This window comes from Channa argus, chromosome 7 (genome assembly GCF_033026475.1).
Source record: "Channa argus isolate prfri chromosome 7, Channa argus male v1.0, whole genome shotgun sequence".
NCBI lineage: Eukaryota > Metazoa > Chordata > Actinopteri > Anabantiformes > Channidae > Channa > Channa argus.
In genome coordinates, this window is record NC_090203.1 from 14206081 (window position 1) to 14231402 (window position 25322).

The 25322-nt window shown below is 37.9% G+C and overlaps 5 protein-coding genes across 27 annotated transcripts in view; 3 read left to right on the forward strand and 2 right to left on the reverse strand.

Annotated features, from left to right (window-relative positions):
- The first annotated feature begins 293 nt into the window (after positions 1–293).
- cyp21a2 (cytochrome P450, family 21, subfamily A, polypeptide 2) lies at positions 294–4713 on the forward strand. 3 transcript variants are annotated; one of them, XM_067510162.1, is made up of 12 exons: positions 294–471; positions 965–1156; positions 1273–1362; positions 1436–1590; positions 1738–1833; positions 2066–2176; positions 2280–2366; positions 2698–2781; positions 2978–3091; positions 3181–3347; positions 3958–4061; positions 4229–4713. In XM_067510162.1, exons 1-12 carry the CDS (start codon positions 339–341, stop codon positions 4480–4482), a joined length of 1587 nt encoding a protein of 528 aa, XP_067366263.1. In that variant the 5' UTR covers positions 294–338; the 3' UTR covers positions 4483–4713. The 3 variants fall into 3 exon arrangements, with proteins under 3 accessions (XP_067366263.1, XP_067366262.1, XP_067366264.1); XM_067510161.1 differs by having other exon boundaries at positions 1436–1833; XM_067510163.1 differs by lacking the exon at positions 1436–1590 and having other exon boundaries at positions 1658–1833.
- A 2198-nt stretch (positions 4714–6911) lies between these two features.
- On the reverse strand, positions 6912–9845 carry LOC137130269 (uncharacterized). 3 transcript variants are annotated; one of them, XM_067510173.1, is made up of 8 exons: positions 9182–9354; positions 8541–8896; positions 8164–8439; positions 8012–8071; positions 7736–7915; positions 7590–7643; positions 7421–7483; positions 6912–7322 (listed from the first exon to the last, which is right to left on the reverse strand). In XM_067510173.1, exons 1-8 carry the CDS (start codon positions 9241–9243, stop codon positions 7312–7314), a joined length of 1062 nt encoding a protein of 353 aa, XP_067366274.1. In that variant the 5' UTR covers positions 9244–9354; the 3' UTR covers positions 6912–7311. The 3 variants fall into 3 exon arrangements, with proteins under 3 accessions (XP_067366274.1, XP_067366276.1, XP_067366275.1); XM_067510175.1 differs by lacking the exon at positions 9182–9354 and adding an exon at positions 9745–9845 and having other exon boundaries at positions 6914–7322; positions 8541–8870; XM_067510174.1 differs by having other exon boundaries at positions 6921–7322; positions 8541–8870; positions 9182–9352.
- Positions 9803–11471, forward strand: LOC137130271 (allograft inflammatory factor 1-like). Its single transcript, XM_067510179.1, has 6 exons — positions 9803–9943; positions 10098–10159; positions 10295–10361; positions 10464–10505; positions 10588–10753; positions 10961–11471. The coding sequence occupies exons 1-6, from the start codon at positions 9928–9930 to the stop codon at positions 11046–11048; spliced, it is 441 nt and encodes a 146-aa protein (XP_067366280.1). The 5' UTR covers positions 9803–9927; the 3' UTR covers positions 11049–11471.
- Positions 11472–11532: 61 nt separating this feature from the next.
- LOC137130270 (casein kinase II subunit beta) lies at positions 11533–16101 on the forward strand. Of its 2 annotated transcripts, none has more exons than XM_067510177.1 (7): positions 11533–11650; positions 12076–12151; positions 12656–12758; positions 12853–12968; positions 13067–13142; positions 13250–13439; positions 13763–16101. In XM_067510177.1, the coding sequence occupies exons 2-7, from the start codon at positions 12080–12082 to the stop codon at positions 13851–13853; spliced, it is 648 nt and encodes a 215-aa protein (XP_067366278.1). In that variant the 5' UTR covers positions 11533–11650; positions 12076–12079; the 3' UTR covers positions 13854–16101. The 2 variants fall into 2 exon arrangements, with proteins under 2 accessions (XP_067366278.1, XP_067366279.1); XM_067510178.1 differs by having other exon boundaries at positions 11566–11650; positions 11969–12151.
- LOC137130263 (uncharacterized) overlaps positions 14651–25322 on the reverse strand; it is a 32833-nt gene continuing 22161 nt past the window's right edge. For 12 of the 18 annotated variants that reach the window (XM_067510160.1, XM_067510145.1, XM_067510141.1 and 9 more), the window contains 10 exons: positions 25056–25261; positions 24704–24772; positions 24549–24593; positions 23848–23910; positions 22348–22527; positions 17923–18291; positions 17252–17374; positions 16936–17055; positions 16766–16846; positions 14651–16372 (listed from right to left, as the gene is read on the reverse strand). In XM_067510160.1, coding sequence (XP_067366261.1) covers positions 16343–16372; positions 16766–16846; positions 16936–17055; positions 17252–17374; positions 17923–18291; positions 22348–22527; positions 23848–23910; positions 24549–24593; positions 24704–24772; positions 25056–25261 — 1286 coding nt within the window. In that variant the 3' untranslated portion in view covers positions 14651–16342. Of the gene's footprint in view, positions 16373–16765; positions 16847–16935; positions 17056–17251; positions 17375–17922; positions 18292–19901; positions 20762–22347; positions 22528–23847; positions 23911–24548; positions 24594–24703; positions 24773–25055; positions 25262–25322 lie in introns of those variants that run through there. The other 6 variants (XM_067510142.1, XM_067510154.1, XM_067510144.1 and 3 more) reach the window with 6 other exon arrangements.

The window sequence follows — 25322 nt, forward strand, 5'->3', positions numbered from 1 at the left end:
TAAATCATATGATTAAAAAGGGTTCTGCATTTTCTGCACTTATTTTCTACAAGTAAAATAAACACCAGTACGACTGACTGTCTTTGTCAAATGTGATGTGTTATCTTGTCCTTCAGCAAGCCTCTCATGTTTGTCTGGCTTTCTCTTGGTAAATGTTAAATGCATTAATCTTATCATCACATATCTTGACCTAAAAATATTTAGATGTCCTTGATTTGAGTGAAAACGCCAACATTGTGTCAAGACAACGTGCCACGAGACTGATCAGAGGGCTATAAATGGGATGAGCACTGAGATGACCAACTTTCTTAAGTGGGACACCAGCAAGAAAACCCAAAATGGTAATAGAAATATCAGTTACCAATCTGGGAACTGTAGCTCTAGTTATCCTGCTGATATTGGTACTGAGTTGTATTTCTGATCAGAGACACAAATATGCACAGAGAGACCACCACGAAAGCAGGTCTACAGGTAAGCATGATTTTATATGTACTGTCCAGTTTGGTGCACATGTTTGACTACTCTTACAGTATTTTGAAATGGCAAAAAGACATACATAATATTTAATTCACAATTATCTCATAAAATGTTTATTCCTCTGTAATTCTGTTCATTTGTGTTAATTTATAAAAGGGAATGCAAGCATTTGCCTTAATTTAACTCTCAGTATTTAACTATAACCTTTTAATACACTGCTTGACCATTTTTGTTTTTTACTTCTGATGATAAAAGAACATTTGTACCAGGTAAATATGGATTTTTATTATGTTAGTTTACAGTTAAGTTAGCTTTGCCTTACACTGACATTGCATGTTTTTTGTGTGATTTCAAAACAAAGGGACACACTTCAGAGCAGAAGAAAAACTTGATAATTAATGCCACTAGTTTATAAAATTAAAAATAATCATCATTATACTAATCATCTCCTCCTTGTCTTCCATTTTCCTCTTCTATCTCGATTTAGGAGTTCAATCTAGGCTTCTTCATTATCTCTACCAGCTCCTTCCCTGCTCCTCATCTTCTTCTCTCCCAGGTCCTCCTACCCGCTTCCTTATAGGTAACATGATGGAGCTGACACATGACCACCTGCCCATTCACCTGACCAATTTGGCACAACGCTACGGAAACATCTACCAGCTTAAATGCGGAAACACAAGTAATCATACCATTAAGAGGTTTTTTATTTATTCAATTTTACTGCTCACATGCAAACAGGCAGATTAACACTTCAAATGATCACCACACAAAAACTCTGTTGTGTTTTTTTTTCAGCTATGGTTGTACTAAATAGTAGTGAAATCATAAGAGAAGCACTGGTAAAGAAATGGTCTGACTTTGCTGGCAGACCAGTTTCATACGCAGGTAAAGCACTCAAACCTCCTTTCTGTACTGGTATGCTTGAAGTGTTATAATGATCTCTAATGAATTATATCAGGTGATATTGTTTCTGGAGGAGGGTGCTCCATTTCTTTGGGGGACTATGATGATGTGTGGAGGGCACATCGACGTCTAGTCCACAGTGCTTTGCAGCGTTGCTGTCAGCTATCTTTGCATGATGTAATAGAGAGACAGGCACTGCATCTGCGAAAGGTAGAGAAACCAAAAGGAACACACTGTACAGATAAAACAGCATTTTATTTAAATCCTATCAAAGCAGGTATCGGCTTGGCAAACCACATGTTGGGGTATTTCCAAAGTGGTCACAAAGGGATAAAGGATGGTTTGTTCACACTTCAGGTTTTGATGGACTATCAATGCAGTGCTGTGGATCTCTCGGAAGATTTCACAGTGGCAGCCAGTAATGTCATCACTACTTTGGCTTTGGGAAATGAAGTAAGTGTCTTACCACTAGGTAAAATTGGTATAAACTAAACTGCTTTTCATCAATCGACAGTTGTGCCTGCGGCAGAGCTGTGCTTGGGTTTGTGCTTAAGACTGGGCAGTGGCACCATTTACGTTGTCCTTTTTTAGTAGCGTGAACGCATTCATAACATGCTATTTAGTTACTGGACGGTGTATTTGACCTGTGAGATGTATTTAAAACATAAAGCTCTGTGTTTTCTAGTATGACAAGAGTTCACCTGAGCTGCAGCAGTTGCACAACTGTTTGAATGAGATTGTTGCTTTGTGGGGCTCAGCTTGGATTTCTGCTCTGGACTCATTCCCACTGCTCAGGGTCAGTAGATATTATGCATATTATGAGACTGAAAGTTACAGGGCTGACAAACAAACAGCTTTTGAACGTATTTTTAAACATTACGTCATCTGCTCTCTCAAAGAAATTTCCCAACCCTGTGTTTTCCCGTCTCCTGAAAGAGGTGGCCAGGAGAGATGAAATTATAAAACAACATCTCAACAATTACAAGGTTTGTAAAATAAAGAGCGAAGCGACTAAAATGAAGACATACAATGAGAAGGTCCAATAACGCAAAAATATTCAGGTCATTGTAACTTAGTGATTAGATAACACTTGTAATACATTCTTAACCAAATGTCAGAATCACACAAGTCAAATCAAGCAGCAATAAAATGAAATACATTATCTACTAAAGCTTTATATTAAAATTGCCTTTTCAGGGAAGAAAATAAGAAAAACATTAAATAAATTCAAACTTTTCAGAGTTGATTTTCTTTTAGTTTCTAAATCCCTGCTCTTAGATGTAAACATTTATCAAATATTACTTGTTATCTGCGCAGTCACAGGACAACAAACACAAGGTTGCCATCACAGGATTTCTCCTTCAGGGGCTTGACAGACATCATAACACAGAAAGTGGAGTGGTAAGTAAAAATATCTTTGAACAACTGAACCACTTGACTTTGATTTGAATTTGTGCTTTACATATTGTCCCCTGCTTGATGTGAATAAATAATAAATGAATTTTAATCAAACCTCACTGTATTTAGGGCTTAAACTGCAAGCCTTTTAAACAGGTAATAGTGCAATAATAATCATGTCCTCATAATCTATCTCCAGCTCCTTACAGATACTCATGTCCACATGGCCACTGTGGACCTTCTGATTGGGGGAACAGAGACTGCTGCAGCCTGGCTGAACTGGACTGTGGCCTTCCTTTTGCACAGACCGGAGGCACACTTTTAGAAAAATACCTTTAATGAATATGACATCTACACACGATGAAAGTCATCTAAGCAGCTCTCTCTTATTTTAATCCTTAGGTGCAGACTAGGGTGTATGAGGAGTTGTGCACAGTACTAGAGGGACGATACCCCAAGTACAGTGACCGACACAGACTCCCTGTTCTGTGCTCTTTGATCAATGAGGTGCTGAGACACAGACCAGTTGCTCCACTAGCTGTGCCTCACAGAGCCATCAGAGACAGCAGGTCAGCTGAACAAACAATCAACAAAAGGACAAATAATGCATATACACAGACTAACTTCAAATCTAAAAAGGTTGTGGTTCAGTACCATGACAAGTATAATGAATTGTAAAATATTCTATAGTTCATGCTGACTTAATGCAAATCCCTACCTAATATATGATGTATAGGAAGAATGGCTAAAATGAAAAAAGAAACAGAAAGCTGGACACATCCTGCTGCTATCCTGCTGTAAATACAAGGGAAAATCTACATCCGGATCTATATATGAAATAAACTACTACGGAGTAAATATGATTTTACAGATGAAGTATGTGGCTCACAGATAGAGTATACTGTCATATCTACTGTATATAATATTATTACATGTTTAACAAGGCCAAAACTTTCGATTCACCTATTGATATATTGCAGTCTAGTATGACTCCACCACCCACTGTAACCACAACAACAAACACACAGTGGAATTAGAGTATCATATTTCTGACTGTTTCAAAATAAAAACTATGAAATTCTAACTTTGTAAAAGTAGAATTCATGACAGAGCAGCTGTATTGTGTTGCATTAGATTATACAGCTGTTTCTCATCACTGCATAATCTCCACTTGTTTAGCATTGCAGGTTACTTTATTCCTAAGAACACTGTCATCATTCCTAATATTTTTGGGGCTCACCACGATCCTGCAGTTTGGTCTGACCCATACAGCTTCAAACCAGGTACTGCTTTTTCTCCTGGATGAAGTGCTTTCCTGCTGCTTGGCTTAGCAGATCTTAAATAAAGTGGCTACTCTGTCTGTCTCTCTCTCTCTCTCTCTCTCGCTCGCTCGCGCTCTCTCTCTCTCTCTCTCGCTCTCTGTCTTTCTCACTCTCTCTCTTTGTTTCAGAGCGCTTTCTGGAAGGAGGTGGCGGCTCCACCCGTGCTCTGATCCCTTTTGGTGGGGGTGCTAGGCTCTGCCTGGGGGATTCTGTTGCCAAAATGGAGCTCTTTCTGTTCACTGGCTACTTGCTAAGAGATTTTCAGTTCATCCTGCCTGAGAGCGAACCCTTTCTCCCTGACCTGAGAGGAATTGCTAGTGTTGTGCTCAAGGTCAAGTCCTATACAGTCATAGCACGTCCAAGACCAGTAACTAATGTCTGACTCACTGCTTACTTGTTGCTGCCAAACATCCTGCATGCAAATGACTAAACTTTTACATATATGTATTTATCAGAACTTAATTTTTTTGCCTGTATCCTGAATAATTAACGTATTCTGTCAATGAGTTCATAACACTGCATTCACTTGATTCTTAACATCTGTGGTTAGGAAATACAAACTGCATTTTTGCTGTTGAATGTTGAAGAATTAAATGTAAGACGGGGAAAAGAATGGTGGGACAGATTATTTTTTTTCCAGAAAGAAACTGAAAAAGAGGGATGCATACAGAACTGAAAACTGTTACATGTGAATCAAAAACTTTACCGTGCACTGAAACTGGAACTGGTCAAATATGAGTAATGCTGCAAAAAGAAGTCATGGAGGCTGACAGCAACAAACACTCAACATGCTGGTAAAAGTCAAATGATCCACAGTTACTATTTAAATGTTGCTATTGTATTTACATTTTAAGCATTAATAGCAATCTGATGAGGAGAACACTGATGAAAGAGATTAATTAAAGTTAATGTGGCAAACACAAAAATATCACATAATTACCATAAACTGCACTGAATACCTGAAACATTTTGGGTAGTGCTTTTCTGGGTTAATGTGGGTAAATTTAAATAGAACTGATTCATTGTTATTTCCTGTTTAGTTCTGCTAGCAGAACATATAACAATCAGAAGATAATATGTGACCTATGACAGAAGGATGATTTACTTTACACTGTCAGAACGTCTCCTTTTTTATACACATGCAAATGCTGAACTTCAGTTATCTGGAAGTCATTTAACCAAAAAGAAACTTTTGTTTAGGATATAATTTAATGCTCTACCTCTGCATTGACTAAACAGTCAGGGGCTTTATGAGGCATTTAAAAACAATTATTGAATTAGTTAACAATATTACAGCAGTCACACACACACATATATATATAAAGAGAGAGAGTTTTTTTTTTAGTTTTTTTCATTGATCATTTAGAATCTGTTTCCTGTTGAGGGAACAAGGGAGCTTCGATGTTTCCTCAATAACTATAAAGGGCACGTCGTCTGTAACAACACGGATACATATCGAGTGGAGTATTGGGGATTATACACCCCTAAATGGAAATAGGTTTCATTTTGAAAATCCTTCTGAATTCTTCTCCAAACTGATCATCAATAAGAAGCCGACATCATCATGGAAAGTGGACATGTCAACTACTCAAAATGATGAGGGTAAAGCCAGCATCACTTCTACCACAACAGATACAGGTACTAAACTGTGTGTACAAATGGAAAATGCAGTTTAATGTGTATAATAACATGTGCTCCTTTTCCCTCAGATGGTGTAGAGGAACTGTTTGTTGCAGTGGGTGAGTCAGTGTCACTCTCTTGCAACAATACTTCCTGTCTTGGTATCAGGAGTATGATGTGGACTGTGGGTGGAAGGGCACTGACAGATAATATCTTGAAAAGGCCAATCAGAGGCATTTTATGCAAATAAAGACTCATAACTGTTCATTAGCAAAGTGAGTTCTCTGTATGGTGCAGACTACTAGTGCTCAGAGTCCACTCATCTGAAAATGTATTTCACAAAGTCAGACTGCACCTCCTAGATGGCGGGTGCTTAAACTCTTCAACTGACCCAAACAGAGCCTGACTTGTACATAACTGCTATTTTAACATTTCCCCTCGTGCTCATCTTTACAGTTATTTCAGGGTTAGGGCTAGATGGAGACAATCTCACCTTGACTAGAATGCTTCTCTGTGCTAAACAATGCAACAAAGACTTCAGTTTAACTTGGTCTGAAAGTTGTTGTCAATAACAATGAATGTCAATAACAAGCTATTTCTCCCAGTTTGTCCAATGAGCTCAGATGAAATAACCTGCTCTGTGCACATGATGTTGTTGCCTGCACAATTTTATCAGCACATTAAGGCAAAACAAAAATTATTTAAAGTCGACAGCTCTGCTGATGCTCACATGGTTCGCCCTTCCTCTAGGCCTCCTGATTTGCGTAGTTGCTGCAGGGTTCTACATATACACAAAGAGGAAATGCAACAAGGATGCAGGTACTGAATCTGGTCAAGGAACCAGAAATTCAGATTGTAACTGTTTTATAATTGTGTTTTGACTGGGTTGATGAAAATTAAATATTGCTGGTTGACCTTGTTCCTCCTTTAGTTTGCATCAAATTAACAGTCAAGTATAAGAAAAGTAAGAAGGAAACACTTGAGAAATGATAAACTGCACTGCTGAATAAAAATGTTTAAATGCTTTACTTCTTTGTCAAGTGCACACATGAATTAAGGGCACTAGTGTTTTTTTTACAGACTCATGTTTATGATCCTTTTCAAGATGTAAATAATGAGGAACCACAGCAAAGACCAAAACCAGCCATCGCAACTGGTAGTTTCTATGACTTACTACAACCTGTGAACTAAGCCTATTCTTCATTAGTAATTTTAACCACTGGTCCACTAAACACAAGTTTTCTACAAACCTATTTTACAAGGCAATAGTTTTGTGCTATAAACAGATGAGTAGAACAATGTTTTTGACTCCCTTGTCTTGATTATTTCCCTTTAATCAGATATTTGATCATATTGGATTAAAGATTTTATTGAAAGATCACATTTTAAATATGTCTGTGTCTAGTTTAAAACAATGCAGATGATTTATACGATACATTAAGACATACTGAGAAAAAGGCAAAAAAAAGGAGCTGTTTACCTGATGTCACATCATCTTACATAATGCATAAATGTTAGCACGCAATCCAGAAAAGACAAAGAGAAAAAACTAAAAAGAAAATCTTCATTTTCTCGAGTGGACTGTGAATCACTAATAGTGAACTGTAACAAAGAAAAGAACATTTTATCAGGCTACTTAATGTGATGATAAATTAGTTTTATAATACCAGTAACAATTAAATACTTTTACTACTACTTACAGGTACACAAGTTACCATCCTCATATTGTTGGTATATAATATTTTCTTGTTGGTGTAAAGAATCTGTGCAATAAAAGTTGAATGTTGTCAGTGAAATGGTGAACAAAAGGTTTCATAGTGGCCAAACTAAAGAGGTAATAAAACAATCAAAGGATCATGTGGTCCTTACCCCTTGGGCCTGCAAGATTCACATTGTCATAACCATCAGAGTCCCTAACACACCCTGATTTGAAAAAAAGAAAATATGATACTATGATAATAATTCACTGCAATGGGTTAGGAACATAACTGGACAACCTTTGAAACATATCAAACCTGCTTGGTGGTTCCAGGCTTGCTGTGTCACTCTCAGGGTGTTGCGTCTGTGGTAAATGAAAATTCCAATCAGTGCAGAAATTATAACAGTCACAGTAATGACTGAAGCCACAACTGCAATATATGCTTTAGTGCTTTCCTGACTCGTGTTTGCCAATATAGGATCCATCTTTGTCAGTGCTGAGGAACAAAGAAGTAAAACAAAGTCATTTTTGCAACAACAACAACACACTGTTAAGTTAGATTTTATATGTCAAATATTAAATGATAACAGACCGTCCTGAGTTGCTGCCTTTAGTGTAATTACTGGGACAAATGTGGTCTTGACATTTTCCTCTTCAGAAAAGAAATAGTAAAGGCACTGGAGTATAGATTTGTTTTCATTTCTTGTTGATGTTAATATTAAATGAAAAATTTTAAAATCTTACCTTGGACAATCAGCCTAATGTCAAAGCAGGGCTGAGATTGTTCTAATGGGTACTGACATCTGTACCAATCATTGTCATTGTCATTGACAGAACTGATTATCAATGATGTGTCATTTAAGTTAACCCGTTTCGAGTTGACAGATTGGGGTTTGCCTCCTTTCAGCACTGACCAGGACACATTTTTGAGCCCCTGTTGTCCTGATACCATTTCTGCTGGGCAGTTTAGTATAATGGATGTTCTGGGTGCTGCCCTAACTGCTGGAGAGATTTTGCAGTCTGAAAAAGCAAGAATTTTAAAAAAAAGAAAAAGATTTGATATGTGAGGGGGATTCATTTGTAAAATAAGGTGAATACAATGTGTATGTGTGTATTCTTACCTTTTACTTTTAAAGATATGTTTTTAATCAGATTACAGTCCCATCCTTGACAGACTTCACAGCTATACTGTCCTTCATCAGATTTTTGTAGCTTGGTCAGGTAAAAATGCAGCTTTCCGTCCCCACCAGTTTCCCATTTCACACGGTTGGCATTCTGCATATTTTTAGGCCAGGCAAAGGAAATCTTCTTCACTTGACTCCCATCTGTAGCGTACTTTATCAGTCTGACCCTGTAGCAACCCTTTGGATCCATCACAGTAGAGTTGAAACAAGGAAGAACTGCATCTTCTCCTTGAGAAGCTGACACTGTATCAGTGATTGTTTGGTCGGCTTCAAATAATAACAAAGAATCATAACTGTGTAAGAAGCAGATAATGCATATAGATATTGTTCACAACTGCATTCAGCATCCAAACTGTAAGGCAGATAAGTCAAGATTGAACAATAAATTAAATACATATAAGTTATTAATTTCAGTAGGAGGTTTGTTCAATCACAGAGTTGCAGTATAGTGAACACTTCATTTGTCTAAATACATTAAAAAAGAACTGAACTTGTAAAATTCATTAATAATTAATAATTCACTCAATCTAATAAAGATTTGCTTTATTAGATTGAGTGAATCAGTTTCAGTTACTCACCTTTGCACTCTGATCTGAATATTAACAGAGGTAAAAACAGGAGACAGTGTAGATAAAAACATGCCATTTTCTATGTATGTAGTGAGCACCGAGATAAATGACTATTGCCTTCTGATAATCTCCAAGCCTTTGATTTTCCGCCTATTCTCAGTTCTCTAAGTTAGAGACAGAAGTGTCAAAATGAAACGGACACAATTGTAAACAAGTTTAGACCACCAATAGTGCCTCCATGTGTCTAGTACAAAGATTACATCAACTTGACCATTGTTGTTTTTTGCTGGGTTCACATTAGAGGGCAGTTAAGAAAGTCAAAGAGTAACTTTACTCCTTTCTCATTACCACCAAAAAGGTTCCCTGATACATTTAACTCCAAACCGCAAAGCAGAATGTGTGAATAAATGTGTGAATAAGGGAAGAGTGAATAAAGAGCTGATTTTTTCCATATAGTATGTATTGGAGTTTGGAAAGTTGCGAGTCAGTATTGAAATTACACAATATGTATGCTGCATGCAAACTAGCTGGACAAAAAGCTTTTCAATTACCCTCTTTGGTAAAACACTGACCTGTGAGAATGTTATGCATTGCATTCTTCTTTTGAGCTCATTGTGGTGTAAATAGGAACCTCTATAATGCTAACTGAAAGTTTGTTAGTCCACTTCCTCTTCTAGTTCTATTTACAGGAAAGCCACTACAACTTTTCACATACTCAGTGAAAATCTCATAGTTGCTCAGCACTGTACACAGAAATGGACACTGTTCAAGGTAATTTTCCCACTTTCCAATAACATCTGCTTATGGTTTTACTATATTTACTATCTTCAGTGTCATGTAAAGTGTAGATTGAAAAAATCTATGTTCTCTATTTATAATGAATCACTTATTATAATTCTGTGTGTTGGTTGTTGCTTCCCCACAGGCGGTAAAGCATATGGTGCTCTCAAGTCTCAACAGGAAGAAAAACTGAACTCTATCAATGAGGTAAGCTGGGCTGTTAAGGCAAATTTGCCAGGTTACAGTAGTGATACATGTCTTCTGCACACAGGGTCTGGCCGCAAAATAAAGCACCAATGCAAAATATATGATTATGTCTGTCATTTTATTACTCTCCACTAGGCTTTTCTCTCAGATACAAAGTATGCAGAAGAGGAAGACCTTGCCACAAAGCTCGAAATGTTTAAAAGTAAGAATTAAAAAGGCAAACAATTAGTCCTCTGTGAAAAGTTGTATAATTTCTTACAATATTTTAAGCATTGGAATGACATTTCATTTGCCTATGTTGCAGAAAAATACATGGAGTTTGATCTAAATGACAAAGGGGAAATAGGTAAAACTGTTACTTAGTAGTATATGCAGTATATGTTTTCACAGTTTACAGCCCTTCATGGATCAATTTATCAATTTTATAGACATTATGGGATTAAAACGAATGCTTGAAAAACTCGGGCTGGCCAAGACACATTTAGAGCTGAAAAAGATGATGTCAGAGGTGGTTGGGAGTGCATCGAAAGACACCATAAGCTACCATGACTTCCTGAACATGATGTTGGGGAAAAGAAACGCAATACTAAAACTGTGAGTATGACATCTGGGCATTTCAAGAGTTGGGTCATAGGAGGATTACAGCTAATGGGAATTTAAGTCCCCAAATTGTTACAAAGTGAAATTTAAAAAAAGTACCTGAAAGACATACTGTGCCTAAAATGTCTAATGTTCAATGAAAAATCTAAAGTTTGCAGTAATGTCTTGTTTAACCACTGACATGTTGTTTTCCTTATTTAGGATCTTGATGTTTGAAGGCATGGGTAAAGAACAGGAACCAAAAGAGACTGGACCACCTAGTCGTAAAACCTTTTCAGACCTGCCCTGAAAAGCTCTCCATCCTGCTGGCAATGACATGACATTTTTTTCAAACACTTTAAAATGCTTTAAAACACACACAGTTAAAGGGTTAGTAGTATATGAAAGAATATACATAAAAATGTTTATCTTGTGTGCATCTTGTGTGACTATGTGACAATCCAGATTTTTGAAATTATAGAGTTAAATACTTTGTACATGTCATAGTACAATACACTCTATGATGCTGCTTCGGTAGCCTACTGAATTTACTACAAATCATAGTCTTATGGTGTATTAAACGATAATATGCATTTTATCTAAAATGTAGTAGTGACCTACATTTTGAAACAGCTTTTATAATTATAACATTTGTAAGTAATTGACATAACGGTCCAATCATTTAAGATACGTTGTTGTAACTTGACTGAAAATAAATGTAAGTGAATAGAAATTATGTGTAATTGCTTCCCGTTCTTACCTACTTGAATTTTACTTTCATTGCGGTTGCTTAGGCAGCATGAGTAGCAAGGAACTTTATTTTGTAAACCCCGGAAGCCATACCTCTCATCCCGGAAGCGAGGATAAACAAGCCAGGTTTGGTAGTTAATGTGTTAACTAATATAAAGAAGGGTGAGTAAGGGTGACTTTCTGTAAACATATACATTTAGGAGACTTCTATACAGATGTTGCTGTTCTAAAAAATAATTTTACACAACTAGCACTGACTCTGACGATATTTGTGTTAACGCCAACACACGCTAGTTTAGCAAGCTAACGTGTAGCTAAGTTAAGAGCTAATGTAGGTGGAAGGTTAGAAACGCAAATTCATGTGAAACTGAATATTATAAATAACATAACCCTTTGCCGTCATTTCTTCGGCCATCCCAGTATAATACCGTCAGTATATTGTACCTATGTTTTAACCAAATACTTGATCCCTGATTGTAGAGTTGGACGTCTTCTCATTTCAACTGCTGGTTCAACCGCTAGCTATTAACATTAGCCAACCAGTGAGAAAAATCCTGGTTCATCCCAGCTCTGTTTTGGTTTGTCAGGAGGATGAGCAGCTCAGAAGAGGTGTCTTGGATTTCCTGGTTTTGTGGGTTGAGAGGGAATGAGTTCTTCTGTGAGGTTAGTACCCAGTGTTATTTTTGTTATTCCCAAACTAGAATTCATTCATTTATACTTCTAAATGTAAACATTAGCCAAAATCATGCATAAGGTTTATGGGTGGAAAGAGATTGTCATAAGTCATCTACAGGTGCTGAACCAAGAGGGAAAACCATCATTTTTGACGAATATTAAATGCCATTTTGGAGATTTTACATTAAGACTTATTCTATAATTCATAGTAATGAATCTCTTTCATCTTGACATGCGAAAGGAAAACCACCTAAAATAAAAATCCCAGGAAATGTGTGGCCAGTTTTAGCATCAGTGTGTAGGAAAGTGGTTTGTCACTCACAATATCCAATTCTAATTTTAACTCATTTGGATCTTTACTGGCAGCATTGTAAGTAGTCCAGTTATGCTATTATGTAATGCTTCTACATCAGTATGCAGTAAATTTGTGCTGGTGGGACAGTTATTTATATAATTATTAGCCGTTCACTGTCTTCTGTTGCTGTATTGTAGGTTGATGAGGACTATATCCAGGACAAGTTTAATCTGACGGGCTTGAATGAGCAGGTCCCTCACTACCGTCAGGCTCTGGACATGATTCTTGACCTAGAACCAGGTACGAATTATTAGTTATAGAGTTATTAATTGCCTTGTAAAATTTAATGAAGCAGTCAAAGTTCAGTCAAAACTAAATTAATTTAACTTGACAGATGAGGAACTTGAAGATAACCCCAACCAGAGTGACTTGATTGAGCAGGCAGCAGAGATGCTTTATGGGCTTATACATGCACGTTACATCCTCACGAATAGGGGCATTGCACAGATGGTAGGACATTACATAATAAATTCTTACATGATCCATGATAAAAATCTGCATTTCTAATTTGAGTACTTCTATATGGGTAATTCTAAATGTCTTGATAGTTGGAAAAATATCAGCAAGGGGATTTTGGCTATTGCCCCAGAGTCTATTGCGAGAATCAGCCGATGCTTCCTATTGGTAAGTATGACCTTTGTTTAATTCTCGCTTATGCAAGAACCATGCTGGCATTTATCCTTAATTATAAAGACATACTTTAACTATCTCCTTACCCCTGATCGGTGTAGGGTTGTCAGACATCCCAGGAGAAGCAATGGTGAAGCTTTATTGCCCAAAGTGCATGGATGTATACACCCCTAAATCTTCCAGACACCACCACACAGATGGAGCGTACTTTGGGACAGGGTTCCCCCACATGCTATTCATGGTGCATCCAGAGTATCGTCCAAAGCGTCCAGCCAACCAGTTTGTGCCGAGGTTCATAAACATTATACCTTGTGATTCATCATTTATTGTAGCATTAAATAATTTCTACATACAGTATACTTTATATACAGTGTAGGGGGCCAAAAGTAGGCTTGTCAAAAACTGCTTAGTACAGAAAAATCACATTGTTAACACACAGGCGGATTTCTTGATTCTTTCTTGAATCATACTTACTTTTCTAAATCAAAGTGCTTGCCCATTTTAGTTTTGGTATTAGTATAAAAACATTTGCTAACTACCAACTCTTGCCCTCAAAAGATGCAAAAAGTACATTTCATTGTGTCCAACAAGTCATTTTACCCTTTTCTTTCTAGGTTATATGGTTTCAAAATTCACCCAATGGCTTATCAACTCCAACTTCAGGCTGCATCAAGTTTCAAAAGCCCAGTGAAGACAATTCGCTAGAACTCAGCTTTAATGAAGGCAGAGACTCTGTTATTTACTCCTTGTTTTAAGCAGTGGATTATATACTCCCAATAAATGCCTGTACAGTTCTTCAATCTCACCGCTGTGTTGATAGATACATTGGGACTCAGTCACCATCGCTGTTGCAGTTGAGGAAAGCTTGTTTTTCTGTACTTAATGTTATTATAACAGAATTCTTCTCCCACATTACTGATAAATCATTTTCTCACACCCTGTTTTAGACATCGTTTCTCTTAGCCAGAAAAGTGGCTTTAACTCAGTGATAATAAAGGATACAGCTTGCGTTCTGATGTAATTGGAGGTGATTGAATGTAACTCTTAACACCAGCCCTGACCGTTTTGCCTGGTCAGTCAGCACTTCTAAAAGGTAAATCACATTAACTTGTGGCAGAACAGACGCTAGAATGTGCTCACGTTTTTTAGTTTGAAAACCTCTATGTTGAAATATGATAAGGTAATACAACAAACAATGGGCAAAAAATGAAAAAAGAATTATAGACCTATGCTTAATTTCAGTTTTCTTGTATAGTATATTCTTCTGTATAGGCGGCTGTGTTTGCGCTTTATTATTAAGACAACTGAAACAAATGTTCCTAATAATTCTGTATTTGTAGCTTAATGTTTGTTATACATCTAATAAGATGTGTGATTTTTCCTCGAAAGTTTGGTGTTGAATGAACATGCAACAGCATCCACTATGAAACAAATGGATGGCATTAAATAGTTATTTCTTACCAAAACCTCATAGTTTAAGTCATATGCTTTACACATAAACAGCCCGTCACAATGCAAAATAATGAATATTTTATTTTTTCATAAAAAGACAGGGAAAAGTCACAAAGCAAATATTTTCTTAGTCATCTAAAACTTTTCTTAATGTGAAATTCTACTTTTTTCATCCAGGAGAGGTTGCTGTCGTCCATGCAGCTACAATAAATGGCTTCTTTTTGGGTTAAAAAACATTTGCTAACAAACAAGCTTACTAAAGTGGATTTATGTTTTTAGCAATTTCTCTATAGAGAAGTACAGGGGAAAAAAAGCAAGTGATAATCTACTTAGACTATAGGGTAAAGGGCTTGACAAACTTAGTTGGAAATAAATGCAGTATTTAACACTGGCATATCTAATGGAAGTCTGGAAACCAGCTTGTGTTGAAATATCACAGCACACTAAATCACAACAAACAGTTCCTACTTTACAAATAAATTACTGTATAGTAGAACATAAAAAAAGAGAAAAGCCACACAAACTGGGACAGCTGCCTTCTCTTAACACAAGTGGTTACTATGACAAGCTTCTATGTTAAATTCACCTCACTTGTTTGAACATAAATGTACATTTAAAGTACAGATGGATATACATATATGGACATTACTCATACAATCATATGGAGGTCTGTAGTCTTACAAACAATATCAAAACCTGAGATAAACAGACCAAAGCTTGTAAAACATCTTATCAACCAAATATATTCAGAGCAATTCTGACTTCTATGCTACTAAACAAATCAGGGCAGTGGTAAGCAGTCCATTGTCATGTAAGGTGTGATGTTTGACAAACTTGGTGAACTACAAAAGGAAACAAATAAGAATGATTCAAGCCGTCAGGCAAGACAAGTAAGCAGGTTTTACATTGTCGAGACAACCAAACTCTGTAAACAGCACAATTGTAACCTACAATTTAAGTAGATTAGTAATAATAACTTAAAAACCTCAATTTGTACAAATACTATAAAAGCATTGGTTCAATAAGATAGAGTATGTCAAAATATATCAATTTTTAATTTAAAATGTATAATAATGAGTAGGCTACTGGTTGTTGGCTGGTTGGGAAGGATTTGGGTTGTTGTGTTTGTACCTGAGCAATGAACAAACCCAAACTGTCCAAATTTGAGGACAGAATATCTTTTTCCATATATTTGACACGAGGTATGTAATTACAAGAAATGTCTCCTGAATTAAATAAAGACGTAAACAACAACAGTAAGAGTTCCCTTGAATGTAGTCTTAAAGTTTCCCTAGCAGCACCAAGGGAATAAATGCTGATAACGGTGCCTAAACTACAATGAAAACAGTGCATTTGTATAAAATTGACAATGTATAACCACTGGGAGAATAAAAGCATTTAAAAGCAAGCCTAACTGAAACCACTCAATTGTAAATAGAACTTTTTCACCAATAAAAAAAAAAAAAAAATTGTATTGTATTTACTGATAAATTGTATTTACTGAGCTTTTGGAAAACACCAGGATGAGATGAGACATTGGATCAAAACAGCCCTCTTCTACCTAAAACGAACAGCTATACTGAAACAAAAGAAAACATTAAAAGACCCACCAAGACATATCTACCATTAAAAACATTTCTATTTGGATATGTGTGTGCGTAGACAGGGCTGGTCAGTGTGTGTTGAGTGCTGGCATGTCAGATGAAGAGATGTCAAAGGAATGAGTGAGTGTGATGATTCAGTTACAACGCTGATGCTCCGCCTTGTTTTTCCTGAAAGACAGACAATATGTGTACTTGAATTGGTAAAGTTGTAATTGTCTTCATTGGATGGCAACACTTATGTTGCCACTTTTTATTATGACACCACAGGTTGCAGTAAGACTAGTGTGACTCTAGCCAGGTATTGCTCTCAGTCATGAAAGAAGTAAACACCTCCCCTAAACTACGAGCTGTCCTTTCTATGCTCAGATTTTTAGATTTTTTTAAACAAACAAGACACCATGTGATAACCATGGGTTTGGTACATACATACTCTGGCTGTAGCTTCATTTTTAACAGACAGATATGAAAGTTGTACTGATCTTGTTTAACAATTTTCAGGAGAACAAATAAATGTATTCCCCATGTGCTGTCTCCTCCTGTTTTGTTTCAAGGGGACTGTACCTCATCTTGGTCAATGTCAGAGTCGGCAGTTATGACAATTCTTTTCTCCACACGAGTCTCTGAAGATCCGTCTTTCACTACCTGGTACAGGACAAAAAAAGTTTTACTGAAAATGAAACAATTTATTATCATAACCAGATAAAGGCATGAGCTCAAGTTGCTATGCAGACCTTTGAGATGTGAGTGGTCGTGGTGGTGACTGTGGTGCCACTTGTGGTCTCGGAGGTAATGGTCTTGGAGCTGGACAAAGCCGCTTCATCTTTGTCCTCATCTGTCCCATCAACTGTCACCTAGGAAAAGCACACAGAAAAGACAAAGACTGAAAAACACTTTATATGAAAGGACGCTGATCATTGCCCAGGGAAGGTGTTATTTTGGAGCCCCTGGCCTGGTCGTCCCAGACCTGCTTGTTTATGCAGCTTGTACTGACATCTCCTCTGTGCAATATAGCTGAGATCTGGGCTGAGCAGGTGCTGGAGCTCCTACCTTTGAAGATTCATAGGTGAAGGTCTTGGTTGGGACGATAGGGACCTCTGTGGTGGTGATGCCACTGGTTAAGGAGTTGGAGACAGCTGTGATGGTGACTGTCTGGGTCTGCACCAGAGGGGGCTGTGGATGGGAGCATAGCCCCATGAGTGGCTGTTTAACCAGGCACTTTGCACCGCACCGTAATCATTTCATTTCACACCATGCGTTACTTTCCAAGTTACTGCCTGAGCGCAATGATTTTTAGTGCAACAGCCCTTTCATTCCACCTATTCGGTTCGATATGATCAATTTTTAATCAAAAAACAGAATTACCTTGTCACTTTCCTTCCCACCACCAACTATTACAGAGGCAAAGTCCTATTACGCCATAAGTCGATTGGAAACATTTTGTGGTAGAGATTAATGTACACGTGTACACGTAATGTACACATCCATCACCACAGTGGTAGATTTACCACAAATCCTGCAACACCTTTGCAGCAACCACACGTACATCTGACTTGAATGAGCATTATCCATACTGCACTTACATACTACCTGTAGTAGATTTACACTTTTTGACTTATAATGGTGCTGCAAAGGAGTGAGGAAGTGTGACAGTTATAAAAATCATACAGAGGCCAAGCAGAGGCAGAATCAGCATCACCCTTAGGGAGTCAGGAGGCTACCTGAAAGCAACGTATGACCTGCGGACCATCGCTTCTGAAATAGGAGGCTGGGGAGGATCCAAATATTCTCCCAGAATACTGTGATACTCCAGGATGTGATTCTTCTTCCTCCTGGATCACATCTAAAGCCTTACAGGAGCGGTTGAGAGAAGGAGGCAGCTGTGCCATCTCCACCTCTACGATGGGCACCAAGGAGGTTTCAAAAACTACAATCTCATCTTGATCAAATGACTTGTCCTCAATAGGAGCCCGGCTGGCTTCAACACTCACAAAGGGACTGGGTATGCCTGAAAAGCCCACAAGGCTGCTGGTTTCCTCTTCTGCAACCTTTGTCTGTGAACCCTTGCATACAGGACTAATGCACACACTCTAAAAAAGACACAACATAGTCACTAAGTGATCATGGGTATGTGAAGTATGAGGAGTATAATATGGTATATTTATACCTGGATCATTAATTCATATGCAACATTAACACTCCTCTATTGGACAGAGTCAGCATGCGAGCTCCAGTCTACTACGTTATCATGTTTACATGGAACAAATCAAGCAAGAACAATTTAAATAGCTTAATGCAACTAATTATATAAAGTTCCAAGGTCACTTGACTACTGGAGTCTCAAAATTATTCAACTCCCTGAGCTGAATCTCTCAAAAGATGACACAGTTGAAAATCAGGTTATGTCTCAAAGACACCTGATGCAACTTATCAAGGGCTTCATTAGTCGTACCAGATGTGCTTAAGATAGAGCATATCAAATACCTGAGTTAGGGGTTTTGTTGAATGTCATGTTTGAATGCATGTTGGCCAAATATGGCCAAGTCAAAAGAACGGTAAAGAGGATAAAAGAAAGATATCTATGCGTTTGCCAAACAAAAAGGACACAAAAAGACAATGAAGGCACTGATTTTACTAAAGGACACTGGTGAAAGCATAGTTCACAAGTTCAAAGTTAAATGAACAGTGCCTACACAACCTGGATGTTGTAGAAAAAGAAAGCCATCAAGGGCTGCTACCACATTTCTGAAGAGACAGGCCTGCAGCAAGACTTCAGGGCAACAGGTACTGAGGTTTCAGTTTGCACAGTAAGAAGCATGCTAAACTCTGAAGGTTTCCATGCCACAAATCCGGGATCCTATAAAATCCTATAAAACTGCTGACCCAAAAGCACAAGAAATGTTTGCTCTAGTATGTGTAAAATCATATTACCAAGCACCCGAAGTTTTGGGATTCTGTTCTGTGGAGTGATGAAATATAAGTGAAGCATATGCTGAGGGAAACACCCTGCCTATAGTGAAGTATGGCAGTGGCTCAGTGATGCACCGGGGCTGCTTTGTTTCCTCTGATATTGGAAACCTGCATTGTGTGGAAGGCAAGATGGATTTATTCACGTATCAGGACATCTGAGGAGAAAACATTAAGCCGTCTGTGAGGAAGCTGGAGCTTGGGCGTCATTTGACCTTCCAACAAGATAATGATCCCAAAGCATACAGTACCTCAAAATCCACCATGGCTTGGTTACACAGAAGAGGTCCTGGAAGATTCAAGAGTCACCCAACTTAAAACTGATAGGATTAAAGACAGAGGTTACCGCATGTAAACCAAAGATTCCTCAGGAATGTTGCCAGAAGCTGGTGTCTGGCTATGCTTTATGTATACAGCAGGTCAAAACTGCAAAAAGATACTCTACTGACTACTGAAGATTCTCGACATAAAAGGCGTGAATCATTTTGAGACTACAGGAGTTGTCAAAGGTTGCGTTTTGTGTTGACTTTGGAGAAACCACTTGTAACACCAGTTGTGTTGAGCAATTTAAATTGCTCTTGTTTGTTTGTACATAGCAAACAGCTTAATGTTTATGAATTTTGCCAAAAGAACTAATTTATAATGGGGGTTGAATACATATTAATGCAACTGTATATGTAAAAAAATACAGTACTTTTGTTTAAATAAAAGATTCCATTGCTTCACACGAACATTCTGCATATCGAATGCCTTTTATTCTTTGGTCAAAGTTGATTGTCAAAAAGTCATGCAACAAGAACTCTCCTGCAGTTGCTACGTAATGCTTTGCCAAATATTAGTGAAGAACAAAGAGATTAATAGGTATAACAATACAGCTGCCTCGAGGTCACCCGTCACAGGAAATACTACATTGTGACCAATATTGCCAGTAATCAGACTAAAATGCAAGTCTTTGATTAGTGTTTTCTCATGCCTACTTATGTGGTTTCAGGAAAAAATGGTGTGTGCATGTATATTAAAAATCTCCACACATCACAGTGATCGGCTTGTCTAAAAACAACATCCTAAGAAACCTAACAATAAAAATGCATCTTAAAATGTGTATAAAAGTAGGCTCAAGGTGACATGGTCAGACATTAAAAATGTCCAGATAAAATGTCATCTGTTTAGTAACATTGGTTGATTGGTTTATAGCTTTAAAGTCCAAAAGATATGCTGGGAAATTCAAAAACGTAGGGGATTGATTGTCATTTCCAATCGTAATCAGTCTTTGGAGATCAGGTCTGTTTCGGGCTGGAGAAGCAAGGAAAATGATGCTGCAGTGAGGAAGAGAAGAAATAAGTCTTGTTCCAAAGAGGCCAGAAGAAAGGGACAGCTTCTAAAGAGGAAGAATGCTACAGTGATGCTGAAGAGGAGATGAAGGAAGGATGAGGAGGAGAAGAAAACGCTAGAGGATGATGGATGGATGGAGTAGTTGCAGTCTCCATGGGTCACACTCACACCCGTGTGGCGTTTCGGCAGGGTCGAGATGGCCCATCAGCTGCGTTTGGAGTAGAAGTCTAGCAGGGGGCCACGCGGGAGGCGTACAACAAACTGAGGGGGGGAGGAGCAGGAGGGGGGAGGAGGAAAGAGAGATGAGACGAAGGAATTCTAAAATTTTTGCAATGAACGATCAGAAATTGCGATATAACAGCATGCCAAATGTGTTTCAATGGGGGTGTGACTTTGAAGGCAAACTTTGCTGTCCTGAGCATGGAAACTTTACTGGCAAAATCATTTTAACATGCATTTTTTAAATATTCATTTCCATGTCTTACATTTCACTTAAGACTGAAAAGACAGAAAGTCATCCACATTTGTAGAATCTTAATTAAAGGAAGGAGAGACGCTTTTAAGGATGGTGAATTTGGGGCGGATAATTTGTATGTTAATGTATGAACATCATCATGATCATCATCACGGTAGGAGCCTGAAACACAATCACTTTCGCCAGCAGCTAAGTAGAAAAAACAATCTGGACATATGTCAAGTATAAACAATGTGTGTCCACTCCACAATGCAGACAATACTGTCATGTTGTTGATCGCTGCAGTCAGATTGGCTCAGACTAGTTTCCTTACAGTTGTCACTTTTGCTTTGCTTTTATTTTAGTGCAGCTCTAATGCTCACAATATGATGCACAAGGGCATTGACCTCTGAACAAAAGTGGTTTATGTTCAAATGTTTTCTTTTATGCACTTGGAATATTGTCTAGCTTAGCTAAAAGACAAGCAAGATATAAACAGTGGGGCAGAAACTATTAATACAACTGTGAATGAGGACTTGTCTCTTCAATAAAAAAAAAAAAAGCATCAGCCATAAAAAATGCTAAAGTGGTATGAAAGGGGGACAAAGCAAAAGTATTAAAGGCAGATAGAAAGCTTAGCAGCGAAAGAATGACAGAAATGAATGGGAAAGGTAGATTTCTGCTCAGTGTCAGAAAAACGTGCAAAAATTATCCGAGTCATGCTGTACATTTTTCCAGTCCAGTCTCTCAGTCATGCAATACCAACATGTCAGAGCACAGAGGCGTCCAATCCAAATCAGAATGAGTTCTCAAAGTATGGACAACCTGTCCCTTGGTTGCCTCAATTACATACCTCTCTTAAGTGAAAGAGCATAAGTACAGACCATATTCAACAAGTGAAAACACATTCCTCATACACATGCATTCGTTATGCACCACATGCGTCTTGAATTGGTCTGAATATGCACGCAGTTTATTATACTTAAAATGTAACAGAACCAAGAATGATAATCAGAGGAGCCTCATCATCTCTATCACTTTCATTTGATTCTATGTAAACAAAAGCATATGCAGTTATTACAGTGCAATTCAATGCTTAATATTTCACAAACCTAAAAATTACTGACACACAAGATGGTATGTGTAATTTCAGGTTATTCTGTTCCATTACAAATTCATGCACATGGCTCATTTGTTCAGTGACGTTTTTTAATCAAGTACAATAACAAAGACGCAAAACCAAGCAAAGCAAATGTGATGAGGCATGTTAACGCAAATTGACCAACTTAGTTCAGAAACTAAGTCAAATTACAATATTGTAATTTCTTTCATTTACAATCCCTGAACTGACTTACAAGTGTTTAGAGGCTGGTGGTTTTTGAGGAGGACTTACCCCATCTGCACTAGGCAGTGGCTGACCATTGATGCCCAGGGTGCGGAACGGAGAATGTGTGGACAGGCGTTTGTCCCACTCACTGGGCCTGGGCTCTGGAACAGCTTCCATGAAGTTCCTCTTCAATTCGCTGATATTGGCATGATGCTTGAGCAGGTCCTCCTGAGGCTTTTCAAAGTCCTATATAGAACAACGTGGAGAAGGAAAAGACAGTGTGGTGGCGAGAGGCAGGGAAGAGGAACCCAAAAAATGTTGCAGAAAGACAAAAGGGGCGAAAAACAAACAAGGATGATACAAAGTGAGGATATAGAGGGAAGGTTTGATGGGAAGGAAAGGTACAAATGAAGGATAATGTTTATAGTTGGGAGAGAGGGAGAGATCGACAGACAGAGAATCAAGTCAGATTCTGTTGCTTTTTGAACAATGTGTGTACATACTGCAAATCAATAAATAAGCAGAAGCTGGGTTAATTAGTGATTCTGAAGAAGCAAAAGTTAGAAGGCAACTTGCAAATTATATCTAGCAAAATCTGAGGAGTCTGCCACACACAATTATTTTTTAAGTTTTGGTGCATTACTTGGATTTCTGGATGGGCAGAAGCTGTTAACTGCACACCACAGCATTCATAATCTGTATTTTATATCATTTGGTTTGCAGTGAAACACATTGTGAAAACAGGCTGCAAATCAAAGAGTAGAACAGGTGATGATAGCCATCATGGTACAAATTGTCAAAAATGAAGGCTTGTTATAAAGACAAACCTGTTCCTTTAACACAAATAAATAAAAAGCATCAGTAGAAGGCTGGATGTGGCAACATTTAGCACAGAGTTGATCTTTATGGATAACTGCAGGAAACGGGCAACTTACCGTCTTACCAAAAATACTGCAGACAGTGTTAAACTGTCAATCAGGACTTATTGCGAAAGGTGTTAAAGAGCAACTTAATGATAAGTGTTTTTCCAAGCATCATTCCTGTAACAGTACAGCTGTATACTTAAGTTGATTTTTATTTTTATGTGCACAATATGTAACGTGCATAACAGCTGAGACTATGCAAAGTATTAGTGGCAATGAGATGGAGGTAGCATGAGCAAAAGCAGGAACAGGAGAATACTGATAATCTGGAAAAAATCTAGACATTTTTATGCTGTTTGTATATTATTAAAACTTGCTGTCCCTAATTAGCTCATCAACCACATCACAAGGCTGATGACTAGGGACATTTAAAAAAGCTATTCAGTGCAGCATAATAATGAAAGCAAGTGTAAGAACCCTGACAATAACCCAATACTTCTTTGTTGTAAATTCAACAGCACTCTCCTGACACAACCAGATTAGGCTTATGTTGCCACACACACACACACTTATTCTGTAATCTACAGGCAATCATTTACGCTGATGCAAAAAAGTGCAAATCATGCCACATGCAAGCGTGATATTAAACAGCAGCCAGAGAGCAAGTTAATCAGCTAGACACATCTCCAGAAGGGATACAAACCTCCAACATTAAAAGGCTATGTCTGATATAAATTGAGTCACCCTCATTTCTCTTATCTTTTTTCTGTGAAAAATAAAAAGAACAAAAAAGGATGGGTTTGTTTTTGTTTCCCCTTATGTTGGCATCAAACTGCCGCACCTTGGGCATGCATACTAACAAACAAACAGCGATCACTGTTAATACAAGAGACAAAAGGAGCTGTGAGGAGTCTGCATGCAAAATAGTTTGCGGCCAAGTGACCGTTAGGGCTAAACTGCAATGTACTAATGAAGCCCAGAACTTAAGCCTCTAGTGGATAATTTAAACAATGAGAAAAGAATTGAGTGACAAATGTTATAAAACACCATCATGCCTCTTTTTAGTAAAGTGCACTTCACAATCAATAACCATGCATGTGTCCATGACATAGCAAGCAATTTGAAAAAATGTAAAAATGTAAACAGCTTTTATGTGTTAAATAGATATTTTGAGGCAAGCATAATATATCATATTTAAGTTCTATTATTCTGTTAAAACTAGTTACTTACTGTTTAGATATTCTTACTATTTATATATTTTTCCCAGTTCTATTAAATCAAACCTTATGTGGGTTTCATTTAAGACATATCTGTATGGAAGCACAATAGTTTGAGAAGCTTGATGTCCTCAGAATGGAGGTGGAGAAATGGCTACGGAGACACACATGAGTCTAAGAATCTGACCTTTCGCATTTGCGCCATCTCCATGCTCGCCACCTCAGACTTGTGCTAACCCAGGGAGGAGAGATGGACACACGTTAGCATCCTTGGCTTGTCGGCTTTAACACTCACAGCCATAGCAGAAACATGTCTTCTGAGAAGCTGACACTGACACTAACCTGAATGTCCCCATTGATGGTAGAAAACAGTGAAGAGTCTACTTCTCTCTCTTCCCTCCACACTGCTGGCTACAGCAGCAAGAGAGACACAGTTTACACTCAGATACAGAGGAAAATCTCTGCTTAGCATTTTTCTTATTAGAGACTATGAAGCATTTGCATTAAAAAGTTCTGAATACAGTCAGTATGAGGAGGACAATTCATAACTGTTGTATGTTTCACTTACACCAGCTTTACTGTTAGATGTACATTGCATACATATACATGATGCAACATTTTTTTCTGCAGATAAACCTTTAGATCACACATTACAAACACACACTTACTGAGCAGTGATCAGAAAAAAAAATACCTTGACCTCAGCTGCAACCTCAATTTTTGATGGCTCCACAGCTTCTACAGTGACCTCCAGCTTTCTTTCCGCAGTTTGACTGGTCTTGATTGGAGTTGAGGTCTGGGGTTGCTCAAAAGGAGCCATGGGGATTCCTGCCTCTGCCAAAGCAGCCTGGGAGAAGACCGGAGCACTGACAGGACGGGTGCCTCTCTGTGTGCTCACCACTGGATAAAATATAAAGAAAAGTGAATCATTCAATCATCAAAATATAACATGCAGTAATAT